This window comes from Pongo abelii, chromosome 18 (genome assembly GCF_028885655.2).
Source record: "Pongo abelii isolate AG06213 chromosome 18, NHGRI_mPonAbe1-v2.0_pri, whole genome shotgun sequence".
Lineage (NCBI taxonomy): Eukaryota > Metazoa > Chordata > Mammalia > Primates > Hominidae > Pongo > Pongo abelii.
Genome location: NC_072003.2, coordinates 56,806,566 through 56,826,933, shown reverse-complemented (window position 1 = coordinate 56,826,933; position 20,368 = coordinate 56,806,566). Strand labels below are relative to the sequence as shown.

The following is a 20,368-nucleotide window of genomic DNA, read 5'->3' as shown; positions in this document are numbered from 1 at the left end:
TTGGCACACTGTTACCTCCCTACCCCATCTATCCCCTCCTCTTGATTAACTCCTGTTCAGGTCCCAGTTTTTTGTCACCTCCTCCAGGAAGCCTTCCCTGACTGCTCCCTCACAGCTTCCCAGTAGCCACTCTTAGCCCTGACCAGTCTTCAGCATTGGCCGCTCACCTAGAGCTGCTCAGACTTTGGGTCACAGACCCTGGAGAGCCCAGCCAGAATCTTAGAGCCCCTTCCCAGGAAAATGCATGGAGACCCACAGTTCTGCACTTAGTGTCATGACATCTATGATTAAGGGCCCCCATTCCTCGATGATAAACTTCATGAGGGCAGTGACATGCCCACCCTGCATCCCCAGAGCCTAGTGTCAGGCATGCAGTAGGTGCTCAATAAAAGTGCTGAAAAAATGCACAGTTAAGAGTCTACATTAGACTAACCCTGACCCACTGATTCAAGGTGCAGGCTTGGGGTGGGAGGCATAGCTAACTCTAAACAGGAGAGGGACACGTCCAACTCACCGAGAGGAAAAAAACGAGCTCCGACCCCTGGACACCTGCATATTCTCCATGTAGCTCAGGAGTTCTTTCCATGTCTCTGTGGGGACACAACTCCCCCTCAGCTTGTGTCTCAACTGCCCTCTGGCCCCACAACCTCTGGGCTTTCCATCTCACCCTGAGAGTCTAGTTCACAAGCAGCTCCTGCTGCCCCCAGGAAGCCTAAGTGGCCCTTTTCAATCTCCCATGGTTTGACGCCTCCCCCTTTTGCATCACAGTCCCAGGACTGGGCTAGGGCTGCCCCCAGTTCAGCAGAGCTCCCTTACCTGCTGTTGCATTCTGCAAAGTGAGAAGGCACAGGCACAGGAAAAGGGCACCACAGTGATCCATGCCCTGTGCAGAGTCTCCTCCAAGAACTGGCTCTGGCCCTGGAAAAGGTGCATGCCATCACCATGATGATAAAAGAGCAACCTCTAACTTCTAGGTGTCTGGCATGTCCCAAGAGTAGGACATGCAGCATCTTATTTGACTCACCACTCCTGCATTTCACAGATGAGGAAGCTGAGGATGAAGGGCAAAGGGTCTTGCTTTACTTAAACCTGCCTAAAGCCAGGTCTCTAAGACTCCAGAATCCTTGACCACCAAGTAATGGCTGCCATTAGCAGCTCTGCCTGATACGCTCCCTCTCCCAGAAAGCAGTCTTTCTGGGGGCTTTCCCAGGATCCCAGCCTCTACCCAGGGGGAAGGTGTTTGGGAGAAAGCAACATGTAAACCCCATCCAGCCCTGCCATTAACTCATCATGCGGCTTTGGGTAGGATCTGTCTCTCTCTCTGCCCTCATTTTCCTCCATTTTAAAATGAACTAATAAACTTCTGCTTCAATAGAGCAAATTTATGTCTGCCCCTTAAAGCCCCACTAAAATGAGAGGGAATGAATAAAATAGGCACAAAGCCACAGAACAATGGGGAAGAAAAGAGGCATGAAAAACAGTACAATGGGGAAGAAAAGAGGCACAAAGCCTCTCAGGAAGCTGCTGGAGGATGTGCTCCAACAAAACGAGAGAGTAAATCATGAAAGAAGACACAGGGTACAGGAAATCCTGTACCCTACCATGGGAGAGGTAAAGCTACTCCCTAGAAAACAGGCACAAAGACAGAACAATGGGAAAGAAAACAACTGCAGAGATGGGAGATGTCAGCTAAATTTTGGAGACTACAAGTAGGTGGCACCTGGTGAGACATTTAGCAGACCAAAAAAAGTTGAACCCAAGTGACTGCAGTGGGGAGAGGTGTGGTGTTGGCGGGAGACAAGGAGAAGCTTCACAACCTTGGAAGCACTTGAGAACTGGAGGCATCAGGAACCTCTGAAGTGGGGATGAAGGAAGAGGCTAAAAACAGAGATTGTTGGCCAGGCACGGGGGCTCATGCCTGTGATCCCAACTCTTTGGGAGGCCAAGGCAGGAGGATTGCTTGAGACCAGGAGTTCCAGACCAGCCTGGGACACATGGCAAAACCCTGATTCTAAAAAAAAAAGTACAATACAAAAATTAGCTGGGTATGGTGGCCTGCGCTTGTGTCCCCAGCTACTCAGGTGGGTGAGGTGGATCCTGCCCAGGAGATGGAGGCTGCAGTGAGTCAAAAATCATACCACTGCACTCCAGCCTGGGCAACAGAATAAGACCTTGTCTCAAAAAAATAAAAAATAAAAATAAAAACAGAGTTCGTTGGTTGTGAGTCTTTAAAATGCCCAACTCAGTCCCCAGATCTCCCCTGCCACCTCGAGTATTCAGGAGTTTCCTCACTATCCTACCATCCCCAATCCTGCTCCACACAAAGTTTACACACAAAGTCTCCACACAAAGTTGGAGAGAGGATGCACCATAATCAGAACAGAAGGGGGAATTAAGCAATATCCCCTCCCCACATCCTCCCCCACTCAGATTCCAGAAGACTGCAGCAACCAGGGTTATGCCCCAAGGCAAGAGAAAAGTCTCTGAGGAGCTAACCATTCCAATAATAGTATCCTATAGTTACTTCTATTTTTGTGTTCCTCAATGTCATGGCCAAGACCTAACTTACAGTGAAATTTCACCAGTCACCAAGCTCTGCCAAGCAGTTAGGTTTTTAGTGCTCCTCTCTTGAATGGTCAACCAAGGATTACTGAGAATTTCAAAACACACACCCTTTCTTGAGAAGCTGCTGGAGGATGTGCTCCAACAAAATGAGAGAGTATATCATGAAAGAAGACACAGCGTACAGGAAACCCTGTATCCTACCATGGAAGAGGTAAAGCTACTCCCCAGAAAATGTGTGAAGGGAAGGCCCGGGTTGATGCTGAACAGCAGGACTAGGGCATTTCCCATCCGGAGGGAGCAGGAGAAAAGAATGCCCTGGGAGGGAGCTCTTCAAGAAAAAAATAAGGAAGAGGAAAAGGAGAGTAGATAGACTATCGAATAGGTTAGAACATCTAGAAAAATTGTTTTTTGAGATGTCTTATGGAAGTTTATAAATGCAAAAATAAAAAGAAGCATTTAATTTCAAGAAAACCAAGTTGTACAAGAAAATGAAATGCTGCTACACGACTTAATATGGAATGTAATGCATATAGTCATAATAGAAACATTGAACAGGAGATTTTTTTAATTGTGTAAAAACCATATTAAGATGATTTTGATTTCCACCTAGAAAGTAGAGAGTCAGATGGGAGTATTGTTCCCATGATAACAATGGGAAAGCCAAATAATATACAAAATCTTTTTTTTTTTTTTAGCTTACTGGAGAGCTGGGGTCACAGGCCACCAAGCGAACTGGTTTCTGGAGGTAACCAGAACACATTATCTTTGATAGATGAAACACATGATCTGTTTCATGTTTGACAGAGCATGGAGGAACAGGTAGTTGCCGCAAAAGTAGATAAGGAGAAAATGACTAATATCTTAATGAAATCTTAATGGCTGAGCATTAGCTAGAGTGGCAGTTTACTGGGAGCCCCAGACACAAGGGTAACCTGTACCCCCAATTTCTTCCTACAGTCCTCCACTGGATGCTCATGAGAATGATGTGGAGTGGGACAGGGCCTGAGAGAGGCCCCATGGTAACATAGCCATGCAGGATGTGCCAAGGGTTGAGGGTGGAGCAGGAGTACCTGGAGAAGCCCATCTGTGCTCTGGGCCCTGCATGAGTGCAAGGTGGTAATTGGCTGCTGCTGAGAGATAAACACCTGCACCCTGGCTTTGCTTTGATTTAAGATGCCCATCCCACAGGTCCCTGACCTGCTATAAAGCAAATGTTGACTGCTGCTGCTGGAGGAGTAGAAGACCCTCCCACCACAAAGCTGCAGTGACACTAAGCAAAAGCCATCAGTGCTGGGCGCCTTGGCTCATGCCTGTAATCCCAACACTTTGGGTGGCCGAGATAGGCGAATTGCTTGAGCCTAGGGGTTCGAGACCAGCCTGGGCAACATGGCAAAACTCTGTCTCTAAAACAAAAAACAAAAAAAACAACAACAACAACAAAAAAAATTAGCCAGATGTGGTGGTGCACACCTGTAGTCCCAGCTACTCAGGAGGCTGAAGTGTGAGGATCACCTGAGCCTGGGAAGTTGGAGGCTGCAGTGAGCCGTGATAGCACCGCTGTACTCCATCCTGGGCAACAGAGTGAGACCCTGTCTCAAAAGAAAACCAAAAAAAAAAAAAAAAAAGCCACTGGACACTGGCAAGGAAGAGGCAACCCATTAGTGTCCAGGATTTTGCACTGATATAAAACAGAGGACTGCTGCTACTACTGGGAAAAGAACAGGAATCTCACTCCTACTCAAGATCCTCCAACCAATAAGGCAGAGTTTGGTTCCCATGGGGGTGAAGGGGAAGAAGTCTGCCTGCACTCTAGTACCTGCACTGAATAAGAAGCAGAGGTTGTCAAAAACTGGAGGAGAAACATGAACACTAAGAAAGCCCCACTCCTGGGGCTCAAGACTGTCTAAGGCTGAAGCTAGAGCAGGAGAATCAAGAATTCACTGCCTCCACCACAAGCTTTGCACCAAGCAAAAGTAACAGCAGTCTACCGCTGGAGAAGGGACCAGAACACGAAGAGAGATTTCCTCTGTGTTGCATGCATGCAATGCTGAGCACGGAGTGGGGACACTGGGAAAATTCCTGTGGGACTCAAGTCCTCATGCTGAACACAATGTAGGGACAGTCCACCACTGGAGAAATTTGGAGCCTGTAGTATGCAGAAGGTAACTATAGCAACAACAAAACCTAAATCCAGCTGGGCACTGTGGCTCATGCCTATAATCCCAGCACTTTGGGAGGCCAAGGCAGGAGGATCATTTGAGCCCAAGAGTTCAAGATCAGCCTGGGCAACATAGTGAGACTCCATCTCTAAATAAACAGATAAATAAATAAAACTTAAACCTAAATCAACTACAGATTATATTGACTTGAGGCCTATACTACAGCCATGACATAAGAAATATTCCAATTTCTAGGCATAAATATCATTTACTTTACTACTGTTCCATTACACACAATGCCTGGTAGTTAGTCAAAGATTTTAAGACATACAGAACCAGATCTTAGAGATGGCCAAAATGTTGGAACTATCATATAGAGACAAGATAGCTCTGGTAAATATGTTAAAGGGTGTAGTGGAAAAGGTAAACTTCTAAGAACAGACAGGAAATTTCAGCAGAACAATGGAAACTATTAAGGCTAGTCAAGTAGAAATGTTAGAAATAAAAAACTCGATATCAGTGATGAAGAATTCCTTCAATGTGTTTATTAGCAAACTGGACACAGCAAAGTAAAGAATCCTTGAACTTGATGATAGTGTAATATAAATTATCCAAATTGAAATATAAAGAGTAAGAAGAGTGAAAATAAAAATTAACAGATTACCCAAGAACTGTGCAAATGGTCTGTATATATGTAACTGGAATCCTAGCTAAAGGAGAGAGAACAGAGAAGAATAAATAGAAACAGAAAGAAAAGAAAATTGAAAATTTAAAAATGGGCAATTTTTTTCCAAAATTAATAAAAGACAACAAACCACAGATCCAAGAAGCTCTGCAAAACCCGATGGAATAAATGCAAAGAAAAACACATCTAGATACATCCTAGTCAAACTGCTGCAAAACCGAAGATAAAATCTTGAAGTCAGCCAGAAGAAAAGAGCCATTATACACAGAAGATAAAAGATACAAACTACAAGAGACTTCTTATCAGAAACTATCAAAACCAGAAGATAATGCAGCCATATCTTTCAATAAAAATCTGTCATCCTAAAACTCCATGCCCAGTGAAAATATCTTTCAAAAATGAAGACAAGGTCGGGTGCAGTGGCTCACACCTTTAATCCCAGCACTTTGGGAGGCTGAGGTGGGTGGATCGCTTGAGCCCAGGGGTTCGAAACCAGCCTGGCCAACATGGCGAAAACCCGTCTCTAGAAAATATACAAAACTTAGTCAGGCATGGTGGCATGCACCTGTAGTCCCAGCTATTCAGGAGGCTAAGGCTGGAGGATCACTTGAGTCCAGGAGGTCAAGACTGCAGTGAGCCATGATCATGCCATTGCACTCCAGCCTGGGTGACAGAGCAAGATCCTGTCTCAAAAAAAAAAAAAAAAAAGAAGAAGAAGAAGAAGGCAAAATAAGAACTTCTTCAGATGAGCAAGGAGTTTGAGAATTCATTGCCAGCAGATTGTCACTAAAATAAATATTGAAGAAAATTCTTACGGCAGAAGAAAAATTATGCCAGTTGGAAATTTGGACTTAAACAAAGAAATGAAGAGTATTGAAACTGGCAAAAATGTGTCAAATATAAAATAAATTACCTTGGTTTTAATATCTGTTTAATGTAAAAACAGTAACAATGCATTGTCGGGATCATAGTGTATGTAGAAGTAGAAGTGTACCACAAAAATAGCACAACAGGCAGGAGAGAGGAAATGGAAGTATTTGGTTGTGAGGTTCTTAAACTATATTTTAAGTATTGTAATGTTATTTGAAGGTAAATTGTGGAAAGTTAAATATGTGTATTTAAATCCTACAATGCCATCACAAAAAAAGAGAAAATTATAAGATACAGCTAGTAAGGCAATAGTAGAGATAAAATAATATTATGAAAACCGCTCAATCCAAAATAAGACAGGACAAGAAGAAAAAGAAACAAAGAACAGATGGAATATAGAGAAAACAAATAGCAAGATGGTAGATATAAACCCAATCATATAAATAATTACATTAAGCATAGTCCAAATGCTCCAATTAAAAGGCAAAAATTGTCTGACTGGATTATAAAAGCAAAACCTAACTACATACTGTCTTCAAGAAACACGTATCAAATATAAAGACACCAATAAATTACATGTAAAATGATGGAAAAAAGATATACCAATCATAAGTGTATTAGTATAGTTTCACACTGCTATAAAGAGCCATCAGAGACCGAGTAATTTATAAAGAAAAGAGGTTTGAGTCACAGTTCCACAGGCATGGCTGGGGAGACCTTAGGAAACTTACAATCATGGCGGGAGGCGAAGGGGAAGCAAGCATGTCTTCACATGGCAGCAGGGGAGACAGAGAGAGAAGGGGGAAGTGCTACACACTTTTAAACCATCAGATCTTGTGAGAACTCAGTCACTATCAGGAGAACAGCAAGGGGGAAATCTGTCCCCATGACCCAATCACCTCCCACCAGGTCCCTCCCCAACATTGAAAAATTACAGTTCAACATGAGATTTGCATGGGGACCCAGAGCCAAACTATATCAATAAGTAAGAGGGAATAGCTATATTAATATCTGAAAAAGTAAACTTCAGGATAAGGAATTTTACCAGGGATAAAGATTATATAATGCTAAAGACTAATTCGTCAAGAAAATGTAACAATCTTTAATGTGTGTGCACCTAATAACAGAGCTTTGAAAAATAAAGCAAAAATTGATAACACTAAAAGGAGAAATTGACAAACCAACACTTATAGTTGCAAAATGCAATATTTCTCTCTGAGTAATTGCTAGAAGTAGACAAAAATTGATATAGAAGATATATCAGTCCATTCTCACGCTGCTATGAAGAAATACCCAAGACTGGGTATATAATCATGGAGGAAGGCACCTCTTCAAAGGGTGGCAGGAGAGAGAATGGCTAGCAGGTGAAAAACCAGGTGCTTATAAAACCATCAGATCTCATGAGAACTCACTCACTATCAAGAGAGCAGCACGGGGGAAACTGCCCCCATGACCCAATCACTTCCCATCAGTGCCTCCCATGACACATGGAGATTATGGGAACTACAATTCAAGATGAGATTTTGGTGGGGATGCAGCCAAACCATATCAGAAGACATGAACAACACTATTAACTATCTTCTTTATATTTATAGAACACTCTCCTAATTACAACAAAATACATATTCTTTTCAATTACAACAGGAAACATTCACAAAGATAGACCATATTCTGGGCCATAAAATAAATCTCAATAAATGTAAAAGGATTAAAAGCACACAAAGTAAGTTCTGTAACCACCAGGAACTTAAACCAGAATTAAAAAACATAAAGATGCCTCAAAAAACCCTCTAAATATTTAGAAATTAAATAATACACTATTAAGTAACCCATGAGTCAGAGACAAAATCACAAGAGAAATTATAAAATATATTCAACTGAATAAAAATGAAAACACAACATAATATTTGTGGGATGCAACTAAAGCAGTGCTTAGAGAAAAATTTATAGCATTAAATGCTTATATTAGGAAAGATGAAGGATTTCAAGTCAGTGATGTATGCTTCCACCTTAATAAATATAAAAAGAAGAGCAAACTAAGCATAAAATAAGCAGAAGGAAAAATAATAAAGATAAAATTATGGCCGGGCGTGGTGGCTCACGCCTGTAATCCCAGTACTTTGGGAGGCCAAGGTGGGCAGATCACAAAGTCAGGAGATTGAGACCATCCTGGCTAACACAGTGAAACCCTGTCTCTACTAAAAATACAAAAAATTAGCCAGGCATGGTGGCGAGTGCCTGTAGTCCCAGCTACTCGGGAGGCAGGAGAATGGCGTGAACCTGGGAGGCAGAGCTTGCAGTGAGCCGAGATCACACCACTGCACTCCAACCTGGGCAACAGAGCAAGACTCCGTCTCAAAAAAAAAAAAAAAAAAAAAAGATAAAATTATAAATCAATAAAATAGAAAATGGAGTAGAGAAAAATTAATGAAACCAAAAGCTGGTTACTTGAAAAGCTCAATAATATTGATAAGTCTCTAGCCAGAATGATAAAGGGGAAAAAAGGACAAGGTACAATGACCAGTTATCAGCAATAAAAGAGGGGCTATCACTACAGAACCTGCAGATATTAAAAAATAGGAGAATAATATTAACAATTTATGGCAATAAATTACATAACTTAGGTGAAATGAAAAAAATTCCTTGAAATACACAAACTACAAAAGCTTACTCAAGAAAAAACAGAAAATAGGAATAGTCCTTCATTGATTAAAGAAATTGAATTTATAATTTAAAAATCTTCCCACAAAGAAACACTAGGCCCAGATGGCCTCACTGGTTAATTCTTCCAAACATTTAAAAAAGTTATAATATCAATTCTACAGAAACTCTTACAAAAAAATGAAGACAAAATAAGTAATGATAACAATCCTAAATGTATTCCTTTAGAAAATAAAAGGGAAAATGCTTCAAATTCATTTTAGGAGGCTAATATTACTGTAGTACCAAAACTAGCCACAGACATTACAAGGTAACTACAGACCAACACCCCTCATGAATATAGATCCAATCCCAATTAAAATCACTGCGGGATATTTTTTAGAAAATGACAAGCTGACTGTAAAATTTATATGTAAAAACAAAGGATCTTGAATTGACAAAACAATTTTGATAAAGAAGAATGAAGTTGGAGGAGTCACACTACCTGATTTCAAGGCTTACTATGAAGCTACAATAATCAAGACAGTGTGTTACTGGCATAAGGACAGATACAGAGACGAATAGAACAGAATAGAGAGTCCAAAAATTTGTTCATATATTGATTTTTGTCGATTAATTTTTGACAAAGATGCAAAGATAATTCAGTAGAGAAAGGATAATTGATTCAACAATTAGTGATGGAACAATTGGATATCTCATGCCAAAAAAAAAAAAGCCATCTTGAATCCATATCTTGAAGCACAAACAAAATTTAACTCAGAATGGATCACAGGTGCAAATAACAAGACTAAAACTGTACAGGTATACCTGGCTTTATTGCATTTTGCAAATCTTGTGGGGTTTTTTACAAATTGAAGATTGCAGCAATCCTGCATCAAGGAAGTCTATCTGCACCATTTTTCCAATAGTACATGTTCACTTAATGGCTGGGTCCTGTTTTGGTAATTCTCATAATATTTCAAACTTTTTCATTATTATTATACCTGCTGTGGTGATCTGTGAACAGAGATCTTTGATGTTACTATTGTAATTGTTTTGGAGTACCACAAACTGCGCCCATATAAGACGGCAAACTTAACCAATAAATGATGTGTTTTGACTGCTCCACCAATTAGCTGTTCCCCTGTCTCCCTCCCTCTTCTTGGGCCTCCCTATTCTCTAGGACACAACAATATCGAAATTAGGACAATGAATAACTCTACAATTGTCTCTTAAATGTTCAAGTAGAAGAAAGAGTCACACATCTCTCATTTTAAATCAAAAGCTAGAAATTTTAAGCTCAGTGAGGAAGACACGTCAAAACCCAGATAAGCCAAAAGCGAGGCATCTTGCACCGAACAGTTCACAAAGTTATGAATGCAAAGGAAAAGCTCTTAAAGAAAATTTAAAGTGCTACTCCAGTGAACACATGAAGCAAAACAACCTTATTGCTGATATGGAGAAAGCTTCAGTGATCTGGATAGAAGATCAAACCAGCCCCCCGGCCAACATTCCCTTAAGCCAAAGCCTAGTTTAGAGCAAGGCCCTAACTCTTCAATTCTATGAAGGCCAAGGTGGGTGAGGAAGCTGAAAAAACGTGGAAGCTAGCAGAGGTTGGTTCATGAGGTTTAAGGAAAAAAGTCATCTCCATGACATAGCAGTACAAAGTGAAACAGCAAGTGCTGATGGAGAAGCAAGTTATCCACAAGAACTAGCTGACATCATGCATGAGGGTGGCTACATTAAACAACAGAATTTCAGTGTAGATGAAAGAGCCTCATATTGGAAGCAGATGCCATCTAAGAGTTTCATAGCCAGAGAGAAGAAATCAATGCCTGGTTTCAAAGCTTCAAAGGACAGGCTAACTCACTGGTTAGCAGGTAATGCAGCTGGTGACTTTCAATGGAAGCCAATACTCATTTAACATCCTGAAAATCCTAGGTCTCTTAACAGTTGTGCTAAATCTATTCTGCCTGTGCTCTACAAATGGAATAACAAAGCCTGGATGATAGCAATCTATTTATAGCATAGTTTCCTGAATATTTTAAACCCACTGTTAAGACCTACCACTCAAAAAAAAAAAAAGGATTTATTTCAAAATATTTCTGCTCATTGACAATGTACCTAGTCACCCAAGAGCTCTGACGGAGATGCACAAGGAGATTAATGTTGTTCTCATGCTGCTAACACAACTTTTATTCTGCAGCCCATGGATCAAGGAGTCATTTCGACCTTCAAGTCTTATTATTTAGGAAACAAATTTCATAAGGCTATAGCTGTCATAGATAGTGATTTCTCTGATGGATCAGGGCAAAATAAATTGAAAATCTGGAAAAGATTCACCCTTCTAGATGCTGCAAGAACATTTGTGATTCATGGGAAGAAGTCAAAATATCAACATTAACAGGAGTTTGGAAGAGGTTGATTCCATGCTTCATGGATGACTTTGAGGGGTTCAAAACTTCAGTGGGGAAAGTAATTACAGATGTGATGAGAATAGCAAGAGAACTAGAATTAGAAGTGGATCCTGAAGATGTGACTGAATTGCTGCAGTCTCATGATCAAACTTGAATGGATGAGGAGTCGCTTCTCATAGATGAACAAAGAGTGGTTTTTTGAAATGGACTCTACTCCTGGTGAAGATATGGTGAACACTGTGGAAATGACAACAAACGATTTAGAATATTAAAGAAATGTAGTGGATAAAGCCCCTGCAGGGTTTGAGATGACTCCAATTTTGAATGAAGCTCTACCGTGAGTAAAATACTATCAAACAGCATCACATGCTACAGAAAAACATCTTATGAAAGGAAGAGTCAATTGATGTGGCAAACTTCACTGCTGTCTTAAGAAACAGCCAGCCACCCCAACCTTCAACCACCACCACCTTGATCAGAATCAAGGCAAGACCTTCCACCAGCAAAAAAGCGTGGGATTCTTAGAAGGCTCAGATAGATTGCTAGTACTTTTTAGCAATAAAGTGTCCTTTAATTAAGGTATGTACATTTTTAGACACAATGCTTTTGCACACTAAATAGACTACAGTATAATGTAAACATAACTTTTTTCATGTGTGAGGCAGTCTTGCTGTGTCACCCAGGCTGGAATGCAGTGACGCGATCTCAGCTCACTGCAACCTCCACCTCCACCTCACGGGTTCAAGCGATTCTCCTGCCTCAGCCTCCTGAGTAGATGGGATTACAGGTACACACCACCATGCTTGGCTGATTTTTGTATTTTTATTAGAGATGGGGTTTCACCATGTTGGCCAGGATGGTCTCGATCTCCTGACCTCATGATCCGCCCGCCTCGGCCTCCCAAAGTGCTGGGATTACAGACATGAGCCACCGTGCCTGGCCGTAAGCATAACTTTTATATGCACTGGAAAACCAAACAATTTGTGTGACTCACTTTATTACCACATTTGCTTTACTGTGGTGGTCTAAAACCAAACCCACAATATCTCCAAGATATGCCTGTAAAACTCCTTGGAAAAAACAAAAAAGAAAATCCTTCTGACTTAGGTTATGCAAAGATTTCTTAGAAACAGCACCAAAAACATGATCCATGGCAACAACAACAACAACAAAAAACTGATAAGTTGAATTTCACCAAAATTAAAACTTCTGCTTTTTGAAAGTCACGGTTAGGAAAACGAGAAGATAAGCCACAGACTGGGAGAAAATATTTACAAACACATATCTGATGTTTTTAAAAAATTGTATCTGGACTATATAAAGAACTCTTACACAACTAATAAGAGGACAAACAACCCAATAAATATAGGAAAAGCTTTGAACAATCACTATACCAATGAAGATGTATAGATGGGCCGGGCCCGGTGGCTCATGCCTGTAATCCCAGCACTTTGGGAGGCCGAGGCGGGTGGGTCACCTAAGGTCAGGAGTTCGAAACCAGCCTGGCCAACATGGTGAAACCCCTGTCTCTACTGAAAATACAACAATTAGCCAGGTGTGGTAGCATGTGCCTGTAATCCTAGCTACTCAGGAGTCTAAGGCAGGAGAATTGCTTCAACCCAAGAGGAGGAGGCTGCAGTGAGCTGAGATCATGCCACTGCATTTCAGCCTGGGTGACACAGCTGGAACTACATGTTAAAAAAAAAAGTATAGATGCAAATAAGCACATGAAAAACACTCAATATCATTAGTCATTAGAGAAATGCATATAAAAACCACAATGAGATATCACTACACACCTTCTAGAATGACTAGGATTAAAATGGTAATACAAAGTATTATGAGGATATAGAACAGCTGGAAGCCTCATTCATTTCTGGAGGGAACGTAACATGGAAGTGGAATCTGGAAAAGTCAAAACTATTGGATCAGAGAACAAATCAGTAGTTGCCAGGGAGCAGGGAAAAGATATTAACTACAAAAGGGCCTGAGACAACTTTTCAGGGGACAGCAATGTTCTATATTTTGATTGGGATATACATGTATACATGACTGTACACATCTGTCAAAATGCACCAAATTCCTCTCCAAAAGGGCGAATGTTATTGTATGTATACCTCTATATACAAGACTTTAGAAATCCAATCAAAAAACACAGTAAGAGGATGAAGAAGAGGAAACAGTCCGGGAGGGAAGGCAAGAGAACTGACGATCCTCCTCTTAGAAGAAAGACAGTCAACAAAAACTCGCAAGGCTTCAAAGAGCGAGAGCCGCAAAACTCAAAATACGTGTTTGATGGTGGTAACAGAGGAAAGTAGTCAAGAACATGAGTTCTCATTTTTCCACCACTGGATCTGCAAAGATCTGAAATATAATAGCACCCAGTGGGTCTGTAGGGACAGGCACATTCCTGCACTCTCTGTCTAAGATCTGAGCCTCATCTGCAAGGGGACGGCTTAGCAACACATTCGAACTTTACATTCTGAATATCCTTTGAGCCAGGAAACTCATTCTTATGAATTTATCCTACGGAAAGAATAGGGCAAGCCAGGATTATACACATACAAGAATATTTAGAATAGTATTGTTAATAAAGAAAAGTTGAAAGCTATGTGAATGACTATCAATAGATGAATAAATAAATTACACTCCAATGCCATTCTGGAAAACAGTTCGACAGTTTCTTATAAAACTAAACATGTACCTATCATATGACCCAATAATTGCACTCTTGGGCTTTTATCCCAGGGAAATGAAACCTCGTGTTCACACAAAAACCTGTATATGAACAGTCATAGCAGCTTTATTCACGATAGCCTCAAAGTGGGTGAAAATGGTTAAATGGTGATACCTTTACACTCTGAAATACAATTCTCAGCAGTTAAAAAAATGAATTTCTAAAAAAAAGCTACTGACACACACAACTTGGATGGATCTTAAAGGAATTATCATGAGCCAAAAAAAAAAAAAAAGCCAATCTCAAAATGTTGCATGCTGTGTGATTCAATTTATGTAACAGTCTTGAAATGACGAAATGATAAAGATGGAGAACAGATTAGTGGTTGCAAAGGGTTAGGGAGGGGGAGTGTGTTTCTTTAAAGGTCTTGCACAAGGGATCCTTGTGGCGATGGAACAGTTCTGTGTCTTGATCGTGGTGTTGTTTACAGGAATCTTTTATTTTATCATGTCATAAAATTGCAAGGAAAATCATTTGGCAGTTTCTTAGAAAGTTAAAATATACTTACCAAAGAACCGGCATACATAAATGAGTGAGTATAATATGGAATGAAGTCTGTGAACTATACCAAAGACAATTTCCTGGCTTTGATATTATACTATAGGCATGCAACATGTTACTACTGGAGAATAAGTGAAGGGTATACAAAACGTTCTGTACTATTTTTTGCAACCTTGTGTGCATTTATAATTTTCTCAAAATTAAAAGTTAAAATATGCAACAGATTGTCATTTCACTATTAAGAATTATGTGTATCCTTTAAAAAAAAAAAAAAAAAAAAGATGTGTATAGCCGGGCACCATGGTTTGCACCTGTAATCCCAAACTAAGGCAGGAGAATCGCTTGAGGCCAGGAGTTCAAGACCAGCCTAGGCAACATAGCTAGACCCTTTCTCTAAAAAATATTTTTAGGCCAGGCGTGGTGGCTTGTACCTGTAATCCCAGCACACTGGGAGGCCTAGGTGGGCAAATCACTTGAGATCAGGAGTTCAAGACCAGCCTAGGCAACATGGAAAAACCCCATCTCTACTAAAAATATAAAAATTAGCCAGGCGTGTTGGCACACGTCTAATCTTAGCTACTCAGGAGGCTGAGGCAAGAGGATTGCTTGAGTCCAGGAGTTCAATGCTTCAGTGAGCTATGATGGCACCTCTGCACTCCAGCCAGGATGACAGAGTGAGACTCTTCTCCAAAAAAAAAAAAAAACAAAAAACAGGCTGGGCGCAGTGGCTTACGCCTGTCATCCCAGCACTCTGGGAGGCCAAGGCCAGCACGGATCACAAGGTCAGGAGATTGAGACCATCCTGGTCAACATGACGAAACCCCGTCTCTACTAAAAATACAAAAAAATTAGCTGGGTTTGGTGGCGGGCGCCTGTAATCCCAGCTACTCAGGAGGCTGAGGCAAGAGAATCGCTTGAACCCAGTAGGCGGAGGTTGCAGTGAGCCAAGATTGCACCACTGCACTCCAGCCTGGCGACACAGCCAGACTCTGTCTCAAAAAAAACAAAAACAAAAACAAACAAAAAACAAAGCCATGTAAAAGAAGAGCACAGCATATCACTGAGTGGAAAGGACAGGTTGAAAATAACACACATAATCTCATTTATGAAAAATTATGTTTGTATGCATGCTGAAGTATATTGGGAGCTCTAGAAGGATGGCCACCAAAATGTTAATAATGCTTTTTTGAGGGCAGAGGTTTTTTCAAAACTTCTTTTTATATTTTCTGTATTGTTTAAATTTTCTACAACAAACATATTACCTTCATGACAACAACAAAAAAACCAAATATTTTAATAGGATTTTTAAATGCTCCAAATGACTATCAATATGGAAGAAATAATAGTGGCATATTGCTCATGAAAGACAGAAAGCACATTGCAAGACAACCTAATCCCATTCTTGCAAAAAAAAAAATCATATATTTTATTACATGCAAAATCTGGACAGGCCAGGTGCAGTGGCTCACACCTGTAATCCCAGCAGTTTGGGAGGCCAAGGCAGGAGGATCACTTGAGCCCAGGAGATGGAGACCACCCTGGGCAACACAGCAAGACCCCCATCTCTACAAAATATTAGCTGAGCATGGTGGCACACACCTGTAGCCCCAGCTACTCGGGAGGCTGAGGTGGGAGGATCGCTTGAGCCCGAGAGGTTGAGGCTGCAGTGAGCTATGATTGTGCCACTGTACTCCAGCCTGGGTGACAGATCAAAACCCTGTCTCAAAAACAAAAAACAGAAACCAAATAAGAAAACATTGGAGTGGGGAAGGTTTTTCTAGCTATGACTCAAAATCCAGAAGCTAAAAGAGAAAATACAGATACATTTTATTACATAAAAATTATTTAAAAAGACACTTCTACCTGGCCAAAAGAAGGCCATATGTAATGTTAACAGACAAATGACAAATTAGGAAAAATATTTGCATATAATAGTTTTATATATGTATAATAGACAAGAGCTGATTTTCCTATTATGTAAAAGTTTCTAGAAATTGATAAGGAAAAGTCTAACCCAATATAAAAATGGGCAAATGGCGGGGCGTGGTAGCTCACACCTGTAATCTCAGCGCTTTGGTAGGCCCAGGCAGGAGGATCATTTGAGCTCAGGAATTTGAGACCAGCCTGAGCAACATAGCAAGATCTTGTGTCTACTAAAAATCAGAAACATTAGCTGAGCATGGTGCCATGCACCCAGTAGTTTCAGCTGCTTGGGAGGCTGAGGTGAGAGGATCACGTGAGCCCAGGAGTTTGAGGCTGCAGTGAGCTATGATGGTGCCACTGCACTCCAGCTTGTGTGACAGAATGAGACCCTGTATCAAAAATAAATAAATAGAGCCAGGCATGGTGGCTCACACCTGTAATCCCAGCACTTTGGGAGGCCAAGGCAGGAGGCTCACCTGAGGTCAGGAGTTCAAGACCAGCCTGGCCAACATGGTGAAACTCTGTCTCTACTAAAAATACAAAAATTAGCCGGGCGCAGTGGAGCGTGCCTGTAATCCCAGCTACCCGGGAGGCTGAGCCAGGAGAATCGTTTGAACCCAGGAGGCAGAGGTTGCAGTGAGCAGAGATCACATCACTGCACTCCAGCCTGGGTGACAGAGCAAGACTCCATCTCAAAAAATAAAAATAAATAAATGGTGAACTCGCACATGTGAGAAATAATATAAGCACAGCTACATTGTTTGTTAGAGCAAATAACTAGAACCAGCACAAATATCTATGAACAGGGGACTAATTAAATAAACTGTAACTTATTCCTACAACATTAGAATATGCAGACGAAAAAGTGGAAGCTCTCCTCTTATTGACATGGAAAGCTCTCCAAGACGTATTTTCAAGTGAAAATGCAAAATGCAGAATAGTATGTAGAGTATGCAACTTATTGTATCAACTGGGGCACTTTTGTATCAACTGGCACATCCAAGCCCAGCTATTGTAGAGACGTGGTTTCAGCATGTTGCCCAGGCTGGTCTCCAACACCTGGGCTCAAGCGATCCTCCCGCCTCAGCCTCTCAAAGAGCTGGGATCACAGGAGGAAGCCATCAAGCCCAGTCTCCACTCCAGTGTCATGAAGGAATTTGCCTGTTTCTTCCAGTATTTTTATAGATTCATTTTTCAAATTGAAATCTCCAGTCCATTTGCATTGTCACTGGGATGTACTGGGAAATATAAATCCAATTTCATTTTTTCTCCAAGTGGTCACCCATTTTTCTTAACATGAATTTTTTTAATATATATATTTATTTTTAATATGAAATAGAGACTCTTGAGTCACAGACAACTGGGTTCTTATTTATTTGGTTATGTGGTTATTTGTTTGGCTGTGTTATTTACTTACCCTCTCAGAACCTCAGAGAAAAGACAAGGGACAAGATTTGGGGGAGCAAGGTCCAGTGGCTCATGCCTTAATCCCAGCACTTTGGGAGGCTAAAGCAGGAGGATCACTTGAGCCCAGGAGTTTGAGACCAGCCAGAGTAACATAGGGAGACCCCATCTCTACAAAATTAAACATTAAAAAACCTAACCCAGCATGGTGGCATGAGCCTGTGGTCCCAGCTACTCGGGAGGCTGAGATGGGAGGATTACTTGAGCCTGGGAGCCGTGATTGTGACACTGCACTCCAGCCTGGGTGACAGAGTGAGACTGTCTCAAAAACAAAACAAACAAACAAACAAAAAAAACCAAAAAGGTATGGGGAGGCAAAAGAAGCTACTGAAGGAAATCATTCAGGAGAGATAACTCAGGCCCAGTAGTGGAGGACCTGACAGCACAGAAAGGATCTTGGGCCAACTTGTCCACCCCTTCACTATACTGTTGGTGAAACTGAGGCCCAGATAGATAGATGGATTTGACCTGCAGGGTGTAAGACCAGGCTCTTACCCACACTGGTTCCAGGCAGGCACTGAGGGAAGAAGAGCCTGACCCTATCACACAACTGAAGAAATTGAGGCCAAAGCAGAAGTGATACCTCCCCCAGGCACTCCAGATAGAAGCTGTGGTTTCCACCCCCTTTCCCAGGAGCAAACCACGGTCTTCACTTCTGCTTGCAACCCCCAAATTCCCCTCCACATCCCTTCAGAGAGGTCACCATGCACCATCCCCCCATGCGCTGAGCCATTTCATTTTCCACCCTGCAATCCATTATTTGTGGCCTTCTAGGAAACAGCAATCCCTTACCTGACTTCCAGGATGGTTCCAGTTGATGGTGGGGAAACCGAATACTGCGTAAGAGGAGTCTGCTTGAGGTTCTACAGCAGGCCAGTGGGCAAGCTGGGACTCAAACCCAGGCCTCCAGGGTCCAGGGCGCTACCCCCTGCACACTGCAGCCTCCCAAAGATGCTTGGGCAGCTGAGTTGCTGTGTAGACAAGTAAGACTCTATTTAGGCCAATAGAGAAATGAGGAGCTGTGGAGCACAGGACAGAGCCTTTGGAAGATGAGAATTTGATAACCAGTTCCAATATTCAGTGCCTAGGCTGTGTGACACTGGGCAAGGCACCTGACCTCTCTGTGTCTCAGGTTTTCTCATCTGTAAAATGAGGCCAAGGAAATCTATTTCCCAGAAAGAGAAATTCAAACAACAATCTCCCTGATCCTCTCCTGGGAATCAGGCCCCGAGCCAGGCCCAGGGCTCTGATCAAAGTCCTTGGCCAGGAATACATCTGAGCACAAGGCTTGGGAATCCCTGCCTTCCTCCCTGCAGCTGACCATGCACCCCTGAAGCCCACCTCTCCCCAGCAGCACGAGGGCCTAGTGAGCCAGCCATTCTCCGCACACAGCCCCACCTGCCCCTGCCAACCAGTCTAGAGCCCCTGCTCCTGGCCTGGGTGAGGAATCAATCAACCTGTGGTCTCTGCAAAAAAGCCCTAAGAGGCCAGGCACGGTGGCTCACGCCTGTAATCCCAGCACTTTGGGAGGCCAAGGCAGGTGGATCACCTGAGATCAGGAGTTCGAGACCAGCCTGACCAACGTGGTGAAACCCCGCCTCTACTAAAATTACGAAAATTAGCCAGGCATGCTGGCTGGTGCCTGTAATCCCAGCTACTCAGGAGGCTAAGGCAGGAGAATCGCTTGAAACTGGGAGGTGGAGGTTGCAGTGAGCTGAGATCGCACCACTGCACTCCAGCCTGGGCAACAAAGCAAGATTCCATCTCAAAAAAAAAAAAGAAAAAGAAAAAGCCCTAAGAAACGCTATAGTAACCCTATTTCACAGGTTGGGAAAGAGAGGCCACCCTGGAGCCCAACAGGAAGTCTGTGACCAAGCCAGCAGCAGGGCCATTTCCCCGAGACATGCTGTCCCCAGGATCCAATCCAGGTCACTCTGAAAGGAGCTGCACCTGTTCCAGACTGCCAAGCACAAACTGTGTGCCAGGTCCTCTACTGAGCCCCTGACAGCCATCCAAGGTGCAGGTTCCCAGACTCACCCCATTTTACAGATGAGAAACTGAGGTCCAGAAAAGAAACCTCTCTTCACTTGTCCCAGACCTTGTGGGGAAGCTAAGATTCGAGACTCATGCGTAACCACTTCTTAATTTAAATTGCCCCTCCTTCCAAAAGCATAGATCTCTACATTCCCCCAGATGTGGAGCTGCCAACCAGAAAGGGAAGGAGGGTGGGTCCCCAGCTTGCTCACCAGGATGTCACCAGGCCTGTGCCCACCTGGACATGGGTATGCCCAGTGCCCACTGAGGGGCCTGTGGATAAGGACAGAGAACTGGGCAGGGGAGAGTGGGGAGAGGCCCGGAGGAGGCTGACCTGAGAAGCTGCCGTCTCAGCTGCTGTCTTGTTGCTTCT

General features: G+C 42.3%; 1 protein-coding gene across 1 annotated transcript in view; it reads right to left on the bottom strand.

Moving 5' to 3' along the window:
• Positions 1 to 20,368, bottom strand: part of ADGRG5 (adhesion G protein-coupled receptor G5) — a 34,135-nt gene extending 13,767 nt beyond the window's left edge. Inside the window, exons 1-4 of the mRNA XM_063717306.1 lie at positions 20,330 to 20,368; positions 18,754 to 18,932; positions 817 to 918; positions 515 to 590 (exon numbers count right to left, since the gene is read on the bottom strand). Of these exons, the coding sequence (XP_063573376.1) occupies positions 515 to 590; positions 817 to 880 (140 nt within the window). The 5' untranslated portion in view covers positions 881 to 918; positions 18,754 to 18,932; positions 20,330 to 20,368. The remainder of the gene's footprint in view (positions 1 to 514; positions 591 to 816; positions 919 to 18,753; positions 18,933 to 20,329) is intronic.